General features: G+C 31.7%; 2 protein-coding genes across 2 annotated transcripts in view; both read right to left on the reverse strand.

Moving 5' to 3' along the window:
* Nucleotides 1–181: 181 nt before the first annotated feature.
* LOC119828212 (lipase 3-like) lies at nucleotides 182–3,256 on the reverse strand. Its single transcript, XM_038350314.1, has 6 exons — nucleotides 2,572–3,256; nucleotides 1,950–2,080; nucleotides 1,595–1,796; nucleotides 1,123–1,493; nucleotides 884–1,042; nucleotides 182–574 (listed from the first exon to the last, which is right to left on the reverse strand). Exons 1-6 carry the CDS (start codon nucleotides 3,254–3,256, stop codon nucleotides 182–184), a joined length of 1,941 nt encoding a protein of 646 aa, XP_038206242.1.
* A 4,018-nt stretch (nucleotides 3,257–7,274) lies between these two features.
* LOC119828213 overlaps nucleotides 7,275–11,123 on the reverse strand; it is an 8,080-nt gene continuing 4,231 nt past the window's right edge. Inside the window, exons 6-11 of the mRNA XM_038350315.1 lie at nucleotides 10,500–10,509; nucleotides 9,830–9,993; nucleotides 9,341–9,542; nucleotides 8,802–9,172; nucleotides 8,081–8,239; nucleotides 7,275–7,661 (exon numbers count right to left, since the gene is read on the reverse strand). Of these exons, the coding sequence (XP_038206243.1) occupies nucleotides 7,275–7,661; nucleotides 8,081–8,239; nucleotides 8,802–9,172; nucleotides 9,341–9,542; nucleotides 9,830–9,993; nucleotides 10,500–10,509 (1,293 nt within the window). The remainder of the gene's footprint in view (nucleotides 7,662–8,080; nucleotides 8,240–8,801; nucleotides 9,173–9,340; nucleotides 9,543–9,829; nucleotides 9,994–10,499; nucleotides 10,510–11,123) is intronic.

Here is an 11,123-nt window from a genome sequence, read left to right on the forward strand (position 1 = left end):
TAGACCCAGTTGTCCCTGAGATTGGCGTGTTGACTACAACACTATAGTTTTATATTACTATCAGTACCTACAGTATTTCTATATTAGATTTTTTTTTATTATGTTTCTGTTTTTGAATCAAGTTCCTGAATTGTGAATGGCTTGTAAGATACATAGAATAAAAAAAATACTTGGTTAAACATTATTTATTTGAGTTTTCAATTATTCTAATGTCGCTTATTACTCTATCGAAAACGTAATACCTCGCGTTCGTTCCCCACATAAAATCAATATGACTGAATGTTTTCTGCGATACAAGAATTTTCTCTTTGGGACCACCCAACTCGTTATATAAAATATCAACATCGACCAGGGCAACTCGAGTATCGCCTTCTGAATAATGCAGGAATACTGGATTCGTGATTTTCGATAGATCATAGCTTGGCGGAACGGCTGTACCGTATGCTGCCAAGTTAAGGAGTACCCCGTGGTCATAGCGACGAAAACTTTTGGTCGCTACGTTTTGAGCAAAGTGAGCAAATTGCCTTAAACCCGCACCTGCTGGTGTGTGAGCCAACATTACTGGTATCATGGTCTGTAAAAATATTTTTAATAATATTATATTTTCATATAGCTACATTGACTACATTACTTGCTGATAAAAATATTATTCGACAATGTTGCAAAAGTTGCAATATGTGATAAGATAAAATGGGGCCTAATTATCTATGACACGTTTATGAATGATAATTTCTTAATGACTTTTGGCACGCGCACTATTTACGAGTATTAAGATTTGTTCTTGAATTCTACTTATGATATCATTTACCTATATTATGATTAATTGAATTAGATAGCGAAATAGTTTTATAAATGAAGTAGTTATAAGGATATAAGTAATTACCGCATTATGTTGGTCTATATTCCAGCCGCCTATTAGGAAGAAGATGCTACTGCATATAGGTTGGAATACTGCTTCGTCTCTACACAGGTTTTGACCAGCCCATGCTAACAACTCACTTTTAGGGAACATCTCGCCGAAACCTAATAAAGTTGCCCAAGACTGTAAAACATAACAGCCAATTAAAATTATGTCATTGTTAATTACCTGTTTTTTTTTTATTTTTTCTTATTTTTACATACCACAGCATCCGCAGCTATTGGCGCTAGAGCATCCATCAAGGGACCACGGCTTTCCGTTTGATAAGCGACCGGTGCCAAAGCATGCATAGATAAAATCTTTTCGCTATAGTCTGGTCGAAGTGAACCCATAATGAAGTAAACTGTTGTCCCCTGTGACATTCCAACATAATGCAAACCACGTCTGCCTGTGGCAAGTAGTATATAATCAATAGATGCGGATAAATCTAAATTGCCGATTTCATCCAAGGAGAATCGCCAAAAACTATTATCATTTTCAGCATCAGGATTTAGGTACAAATGGCGCCTTGAATAGTAGTTACCACGTGCATTTCCTAGCCACACATCAAAACCTTCCTCAGCGAGAATATAAGCTGGAAAATTCAAAACAATATAAGTATGTCATTTTCTATTTTTCAATAACAAATGTCCTTCAATAATTGGACTTTTTAGAAAGATTAATCTTAACACAAACCTAGCGCTGTTCCAGGTCCCATTAGTACCCAGTCAGCTGAGGAACCTAAAAGGCCGTGCATCACAAAGACAACAGGCTTATTGCCAGGTACATTATTACTATCGCGTCCATGTGGAATACGGTGAAGGCCTAAGATATACCCATCTTGTGTCATAATGAAATGTTCTTCCAGTGGGTAATTATACTTTCTTACTAAATCTGGCTAAAATAAAGAAATGCATTTTTGTATTGGATATACACATGGATACTTTTCATTTAAATATTCGTTATGGATTTAGTTATTGTAATCAAAATATATAGTAAGGTATCCTTGGTTTTATATAGTATTTCTTAAAACCTGGATTATTTTGCTTACCACATCAAGAGAAGCATCTTCGAGAATATTATCAGATATTCTGGCACCGAAAGCATTTTGTCTGACTAATTCCTCTACATAGTCAGCATGAGGCGATCTGCCGGCCGCTGCCAACGATACAACACAAAATACTGCAAATATCAGTAGCATTTTGGACATAAATGCTAAGTGTGTTTAGTTAAATTTTTGGCGGTCTTTTATATAAAATACAATAAGATAAACCAATGCATATCAATGTTTTATCATAATATTGGTAATTAATCTTACGTATACAAGGTTTTTGATGACTACGTATCATTCTTTCAAATATTGCTTTGCTTACTTGACGTGCGTTTTTGTGTTATAATACAAAAAAACTAATAGACTTGATAACTATTTAAGTGTTTTGAGAATTTGTTATTTGTTTATTCATTATTTAATTGTGAAAATCTCAAACTTTGTTCTTTTAAGTAAGACGTACATTTGCATATTGATATTGAGGAATGCTTTACAAAGGAATTTCAAGCTCTTTTGGTATAAAGTTTAAGGTTGTTAAAAAAAATTCAATACTTTATATTTTTTTAATAATTACTTTTGATTTTATCAATAATTTATTTAATCCGAACCACTGTCCGTCCATCACTGTAAACTATATTATTATCTTTATCGAAATCAAGGCCATAACCGTCTTGCAGCGACAATATTTTTATAACTGCTTCATTCTTATGATCAACCGAATATATTCCATCTTGAGCAATCACATGCGGGACTCCCATCACATCAGTAGCTAGACCACGAATATTTACAACTGAGTTTGAAAACCAAACGGGCTCATAATCTTCTTTACCCATATGATATAACCCAACAGAGTTAGATAGTATGAGTTCCCCATCACCATTGAAAGTAAAATGCTGTATCCCATACTCTTCAATAGATGTTACAAATACTTTTTTTTCGTTTTTTAACTTATACAAATCCAAATTAGCTGTATCAACAAAGTACAAGTTATTTTTGAATTGCATATCAAAGACGTCAACCTCTCTGAGTAATGCAGGTTTTTCAATATCATCTATGGAATAGTTGTACTTGTAAATTCCATCACTACCTCCGAGATAAACAACACTAGTGTCGTTATTAACAGCACTTGCAAAACCATTTCGAATACTGGGTATGACAGTTGCAAAGCCTGTATCCAAATCTAAAACTACAGAATGAAAACTTTGATCCGAAAACTCGTCAGCGTTGATACAAAAAAATAACTTATTTTTATTTCTGTCTAGTGAGAACTTGTATGGTAGGTTAACATCTCCTAGAATTACCTGCTTCATTCTGGATTGTTATACATCAATATAAAATGTATGCATTGTTACGGAATGATTTAGTTTATATATATTAAAAATTAATACTCCTGCATAGTTTTTGATATACAAATTACATAGTGTAGCAGATAATGTTTATGTGCAATCATTTTGACATATCATGGACAAAATTTGTGCGTTCTAAATTATAGATACTGGTCAACAATTATGTGGTTGATTGCTAAGGTTCCACGGTTGCACGTTTTTATTGAACATTAAATTATAAATTGTATATATAGACTTTGAATAAAAGAATCTCGAATATTTATAGCCATAATTTATACATAAACCCAATACGGCTTATAACAAGGCGTGAGTGGGAGAGCGTATAATAACCAAACGTAAGACTTATGTAAGTAGTTTATCAAGAAGTCTCGACTTTTTATAGTTAATTAAATTAATTATTGTCCTATCGCAGAACTGATAAGAATATAAATTATTCTTGCCTAGACAAGAACTAGACAAGTTCTTCAAATTTAATTTTTAGTTTTATAGCATTGAAATGCTTTATAAATGAGAAATTTTGAAAGAATAGAAAAAATTCGATCACGAGGCAGGATTCGAACCTGCGTATCTTGCCTAACCGTAGCAACGCCTAGCCTCTCGGCCACCCGTGATCCTGCCACAGTAATCGAATTTCTTCTACTCTCTCGGTTTCATGTGCCTAAGGGGCACCCCGCGCCATCTATTGAGATGATAAGGAACCATCACAACCAATACGAAACATTATTTCAATGATTACAATATTGTATCGATGGAACGCGGCCTTTGTTAAAATTAAAAATTAGAAATTAAATTAGAAGAAATTCGAAAAATTAAAAATTAGAAATTAAATTAGAAGAAACTTGAAACTCCTATATTACGGATAATCTCCCATATTAAAAAAATGCCTTTATTTACAGATATAGATATATTTCATGGATAATATTATCTATCTGTCTACGTTGTAAGTGTTTATCATATTTCAATATGGACGTGATGTAGAAAACGAATATTTAATTATTATCTGCTGATGACATTATTAACACGAATGACGCGAAACATGCGAATGTGCAGTTTTGTTTGAAAAAGTTCCCTAACATTTTTAACTTAAAAGTATAATTTCCACGACTTTTAAGGACATTGCAATTATTAGAAGTTTTGAAATATAATGTTTTCGCTGAATAGCTTACCTATTCTGATTCGAAACCATGTCGAAAACCCTCTCAGCTTGAGAGACTTCTTCAAATTTTCTCTAAACTATTATCTGTGGTTATCTATGGTATGTGGTCTATCTATTTATCTGTGGTTGGTGTCACTCAGTTTAATGTCGAAATGCATATTTTTACCAAAAACCTTGTTTTCAAAATTAATAATTTAATGTTTATTTATTTGCTTACAATCCAAAACATTTGGAGCTTCAAGCTCAACATAATCACGCGAGAAATACCTCTTTTATGTAGCTATTTAAAATATAGGGTTATTATATTAAAAAATGGGGTTGTAACTGTAATGTCCCTGGGATATTACAATGTCAATAAAACCTACTGTTAATTTGGAAGAAATAAAGTCGATTAGTAATCTACGGTGAAATTGTGTTGACAACATAGCTGCGTCATATCTAATCTTTTATTATAAAGATCTTGAAATCTAGAAATATGTTTATCATAATGACAATATAACATTAATCTATCATTTCTATTTCGTCGCGATAGTTGTGCTTATTGCTAACACCACTAATATTTTCGTTTTAATTGTAATCATACTAATATTATAGATATGAATGAATGTTTGTTTGTTTAGATGTTCGTCCGTCAATCACGCTGAAACTGCTGAACGGATGAAATTTGGTATGCAAGCAGGGTGTGAGCTGACTTAGGTGATTGGATACTTTTCATCGCGATTAAGTAGTATAGGTAATGATAATAGATTTAATGAAATTGATCAACATTTGATTTGTAATACGGAGACGTATGAAATAATATATATTACTACTTCCAAGTTTTTTTTAATGCTTTAGGTACTAATTCTAATCACTATTTCTAATTTATTAAAATAATCCCTATTTGACATTAACAAAAATGTAATAATTAATTTTATATTAACGTGAGATAAGACTAGATTTGATACGCGATTATGATAAAACAGGGTTTTAAACAAATGCAATTTTACGTCACGATAAGGATTATTTGTTGTAGTACCTCGTAATATTATTATTAGTTAATTGAAAGATAATAAAATGTAGGTAATAGATGCTGAACATATCTGTCATCACTACAAAATGACTATCTGCTCAGCGCTGCTATGCTACAAAAAATTGGTCAAGTAACACTGAATGTTCTATACACCTAAGCTAAAGAGCAATTACAAAAAGAAATGGTCACCCATCCAATTGATTACCCAGTGAACCGTTCGTTAGCCTTAATTTTTACGATTGGCAGCTGAAATCATCATCGCTAAAAAATTCAAATGTCTAACTATCCCGGTAATATAAGGCCTGGTGGCGGGCGGACAGACAGACGGAAATACAGCTTGCGGAAAGCAAGTCTTAGTAAGTAATATAACTACCTCTGCGAATTTATATTGGCGGTGGTGATCGCTTACCATCAGGCGAACCGCCACAGCTCAGTTGCCCGTTATGTCATTAAAAAAACTTATAGCTACGTTTTTGTATATGGGCACTCACGTGCTGAAATTAAACGTTTTGGAATTGTCACTTTTTGTATTTTTTTAAATCATTGGCACTAAATTAGGACGTAGGAGATAATATGTGTTATTGTAAAAGGAGCAAATTTATTTGTTACATAAGAGTTATTATTTACGTTGACGTATTACTGAGAGAGCAAGATGGTCAATTATTTCTCAGCAAAAAGTGTTAAGATTTTTCTGTCTCGGAGCTTTGTTAAAAACATTGAAGCTGCGTCTTTTCCACTTAGTTTTAAAATTTTAATTATATAGATAATTTTACAACAAATATAATATTTGACTAGTGGCACCAATGCAATTACTATCTATTTAATATTTAATGTTCAACCAACATCAAAAAAGAAGGTTATCAATTCGACTGTATTTTTTTTGTAGATTCATATATTTTTACAGGTGAACCGATTTTTATGATTCCTTTTTTACTTGTAAGCTGGATCGCCTCCCATGGTTCCATTGAAATTTAGTGGTTGTTCTGACAATTTAAAGGTGGTTTTGTTTATTATTAAAAATGATAATAATTGTCTACCGTAATTCTAGATATAGGCTTCTTAAATTTTGCTAAAAAGATGTAAATCAACGGAATGTTAACGTTAATATCACCATTCTTCAATCATCAATTCATCGATAGACCTTTGTGTGTTAAATTAAGTTTATTAGAAACAAATTACATGAAATATAACTAATTTTGATTTTCAGGAAGTGGTATAGTAAAATTAAAACGATTGATTTGAAATTCTTTGGAGGTGCCTGGCAAAAAATTTAAGCAAAACATGCTACATAATTTTTTCTCTTCTTTTCCTGTTCTAGTTCAAGTTTGTTTTATTTGTAAGACTATGTTTTATGATATATTTGTCCTACATCAACCTGGGCAGCGCTTGCTCGATCAAAACTAGTGTTTATTTATATTGAAGGTTTAAATGAAATGTATAAAATAAATCTAGACTTCATTTCAATGCCATTTTCATTTTCGAAAAAAAAAAGTAATTATGAATCATTTGTGGACTCTCTTACATTACTTGGTTTATTGAAAAAGACTATAGTACGATATATAGGTCATCTCATTGACATTTCAAATCAGAAACCATATATATGAAAAAAAACAACATGCATGCACAACTTTTATTAGTTATTTTCTGTATATTTTAATTTTTATCATGTATCAAATCTAAGTTGTACAAAGGAATTAATAAAAATTGTTACTGCAGCTATGTACTTAAAATCAACCAAATTATTTGCTTTGATGTTTAAAATAGAAAATCCCTTTAACAAGCATCTCATTTCTCACTTTTTTATGAACATATGGCTAATTATTATCAAACATCTTCATGATATTAATCATTTTCTCATAAACCAATTCTTTAGCATTTATACCCCACACAAAATCAATATGACTGAAAGTTTTTAAAGGAACACGTATCCTGACGACTGGTCCCCCAAGTTCTTTGTACAATCTATCTACATCAATAACGTCAGCCAACGGATCCCCTTCGGAATAATGTAGAAACACTGGTGCATTTATCCTGGACAAATCGTAGTTCGGTGGCTCGATTCTCCCGTACTTTCGTAGATTCTGCAACCAACCGTGGTCGTAGCGCCGGAATTTTGCGCTTATTATACTTTGACCATAATGTGCCAGTTGCTTTACTGCACACCCAGCTGGCACATGACCAAGTTTAACAGGCAATAATGTCTAAACAAAAACATAAAATTAATGATACCTATGTTGTAAGAAAAGCTTTACAATACCTTACTCCAATACTCATAAGACTAATAAATACTTAAATGCAATCAGAATATTCGTATAAAATAATCGATTTTCTAAAGAAATTCCGATTTCTACGTATACGATACGTGGTACCTAATTAATGATAGAGAATTACAAAAATTTAATAAAAGGGTTTACATTCAAATGTAAGTTCTATTAATTTGGGATTTTATTTCTTTTTATTTTTTTATTTCTTATTACAACAAAAAAGAATGTTAACATACACTTGGGTCTAAAATAACATATCTACGTAAGCTTTAGTAGTTAGTAATAACTATGTGACGGTTTCAACTAACGGTAATTATATTAAACCATATTGGTAAAATAATTATTTACAAACTTACCGAATTCAATTGGTCTTCACTCCTGCCTCCTATGAAGAATATGGCATGCTGACAGACGAATTGTAATTTAGACTCATCTTTGCAAACACTTTGTCCTACCAAGGTCCATAGAAAACTATTGGGCAATATTTCCCCGACTCCAATCAATGACGCCAATGCCTAAAATTATCTGAATTAAATAAATCACTAATATAATTAATTAGATAAATATGGTTCTTTTTGGAATAAACACAATTATGGAACAAATAATCAGTAAAAAATTTACGTGTGATCTTATGACACAATTAGAAATTAAATATAATTTAGTCTTTTGAAGTCATTGATAATTGTTTAAATAGTATTAAACCTACCCAATGTTTTGAACATTACCTAAACATGCAATAAGTAAGTATAAACCTAACCTAGTCGTGTGAAAAAAGGATAATTTGGATTTTCATTAAATATACACATACATTTAAATATAGCAATATCACATAACATAAAATTTATGGTGTAGGTAGATTTTCCAAGAAGCTACACTATATGACATTTTTAACCTATTTAGAAACCTTTATTTCATTTTAAAGGCCCATCCAATGACACCTCATTCAATTCTTATATTATTTTTATACACCCCGGTTACATGAATCGCTACTCCTAAAAACTACTTCTTTTTCAAAAAAAGAGCCTGTAAGTTGATCCAAATACTGATCTACAAGTAGTAGAAATAAATCATAATTACCGCAATATCCGTTGCATAAGGAGCTAACACATTAAATAATGGGTTTTTGCTATGCTCCATGTAAGCTACGGGCGCTAAAGCATGCATAGAAATAATCTTATCATTGTAATCAGGACGCAGTGAACCCATAACAAAGAACGACGTAGTTCCCTGTGACATTCCAACGTAGTGGAGCTTCGATTTACCAGTTTCAGCGAGAACGTAGTCAATCATCGCGGGTAAATCGAAGTTACCTATTTCATCCCAAGAAAATTCCCAAAACGTAGAGTTAAATAGCGCGTTAGGATTTAAATATAAGTGTTTTCTAGAATAATAATTTCCCCGAGCATTTCCAAGCCATACATCGTAACCTTCCTCCGCAAGAATATAAGCTAAAAAAAGGAGATATTTGAATCCAGTATGGTATGATTTAGCGCAATAGTAACTCTACTGGTTTTAGACATAAGAAGTTCAATAATCATATACAATTAAACATAACATTATCATAAATGGAAAATAATTTATAATACAAAACATATTTTTGATAATACAAAACTTACCCAAAGCGTTTCCAGGTCCCGTAATGACGTAATCTGCGGAAGAACTAGTTAGTCCATGCATCACTAATACAGCCGGTCTGTCTCCAGGTACATTATACCTATCTCGACCACGAGGAATACGATGCATTCCCAATATGTAGCCATCCGGAGTGATGACAAAATGTTCCTCCAAGGGGTACTTGTATTTTCTTATAAGGGCAGGCTATAAAAATAAACAAACATGAGACAGAAGTTAAGCAGCAAACATTTATTTTTTCAAATGGTGTAAGGCCATGTCGCATTACGTAAGAATTTTTATTAAGATATAAGCAAAAGCAGCAAAAAATATGTGTTTCTTACTACTTTGATGAATAAGTTATAACAACATGTAGACCCAGTAAACTGTTCTCAATTCATTTCCAATTGTAAGGAAATGAATGGAGTAAAAGCTCAATATCCGAAGATAAAACATTTTTTATTTTACATATTTGTAATTTTCATTAAACTTACCACATCGAGAAGGGCATCTATCAATAAATCGTCTACAATTTTTTGATCAAAAGCATTTGTTTTTATTAACTCCTTAACATATTCAGCGTTTGGGGATGGACCGGCCGCTGAAAGAGTTAAAGAGCCGATAAGGAGTACCAATCTTATCCACATCACGAAGAAGACTATTTTGCAATGCCATTTGTTATTGCTTTTAAATTGATAAAAGATACCTAATCAAATACCTTTTGTACCGACGTATTAGTGAGGTAATACTTTTAAGAAGCGTTGTAAATCTATACTAATATTATAAAGATGAAGAGTTTGTTTGTTTGTTTGTTTGAACGCACTAATCTCAGTAACTACTGGTACGATTTGAAAAATTCTTTCAGTGTTAGATAGCCCCTTTATTGAGGAAGGCTATGTACGACGGGCGAAGCCGGGGCAGACCACTAATATGTTATAAATATGTGTAGGTAATACATATTTATAACATTTAACAGCATTTATGAAAAAATTGATAAAAAGAGTCATTACGGGTATATAGATTATAAATGCTTAACTACACACAACTACTTTTTGTAAAACACCAAAATAACAGTGACTCTTAATTTAATAGCGAGGTTTTTTCTCGTTCATAGATGAAATTTAATAAAAATACGGTTTTACTTTCTTACAATACAAAACTCACGTCTCACGAACTAATGGAATAGTACCTAATATCTAACAATACCATAGAAACAGATTGATTATCAAAGTATACCTACATATATTAGTAAGTATATACAGTACAGGATCTCCGGTACACTTTTCATAATTCATTACTAACAAGGTGATCTTTCGTGAGTAGGTTTGACTAGACGCTCAAATTTTTTCCTTAATAGTAATGTTGGTAAATGGTAGCTTAATTGGATTAGCAAGGATAAAATATGTATTATGAAATTTATAAAATTATTTCTAACCGAATTTTTCTTTGTTAATTACCGAGATAGCTAATATATATATATATATATATATATATATATATATATATAGATGAAATTTAATAAAAATACGGTTTTACTTTCTTACAATACAAAACTCACGTGTCACGAACTAATGGAATAGTACCTAATATCTAACAATACCATAGAAACAGATTCATTATCAAAGTATACCTACATATATTAGTAAGTATATACAGTACAGGATCTCCGGTACACTTTTCATAATTCATTGTTTTTTTCATGGTTGATGTATGTTTTATCAATATCGCAATACGCTAAATTTAAAACCTATATTGCGCAAATAACTAAATCGGCATAACCTCATATTA

Source organism: Zerene cesonia, chromosome 7 (assembly GCF_012273895.1).
Source record: "Zerene cesonia ecotype Mississippi chromosome 7, Zerene_cesonia_1.1, whole genome shotgun sequence".
Classification (NCBI taxonomy): Eukaryota; Metazoa; Arthropoda; class Insecta; order Lepidoptera; family Pieridae; genus Zerene; species Zerene cesonia.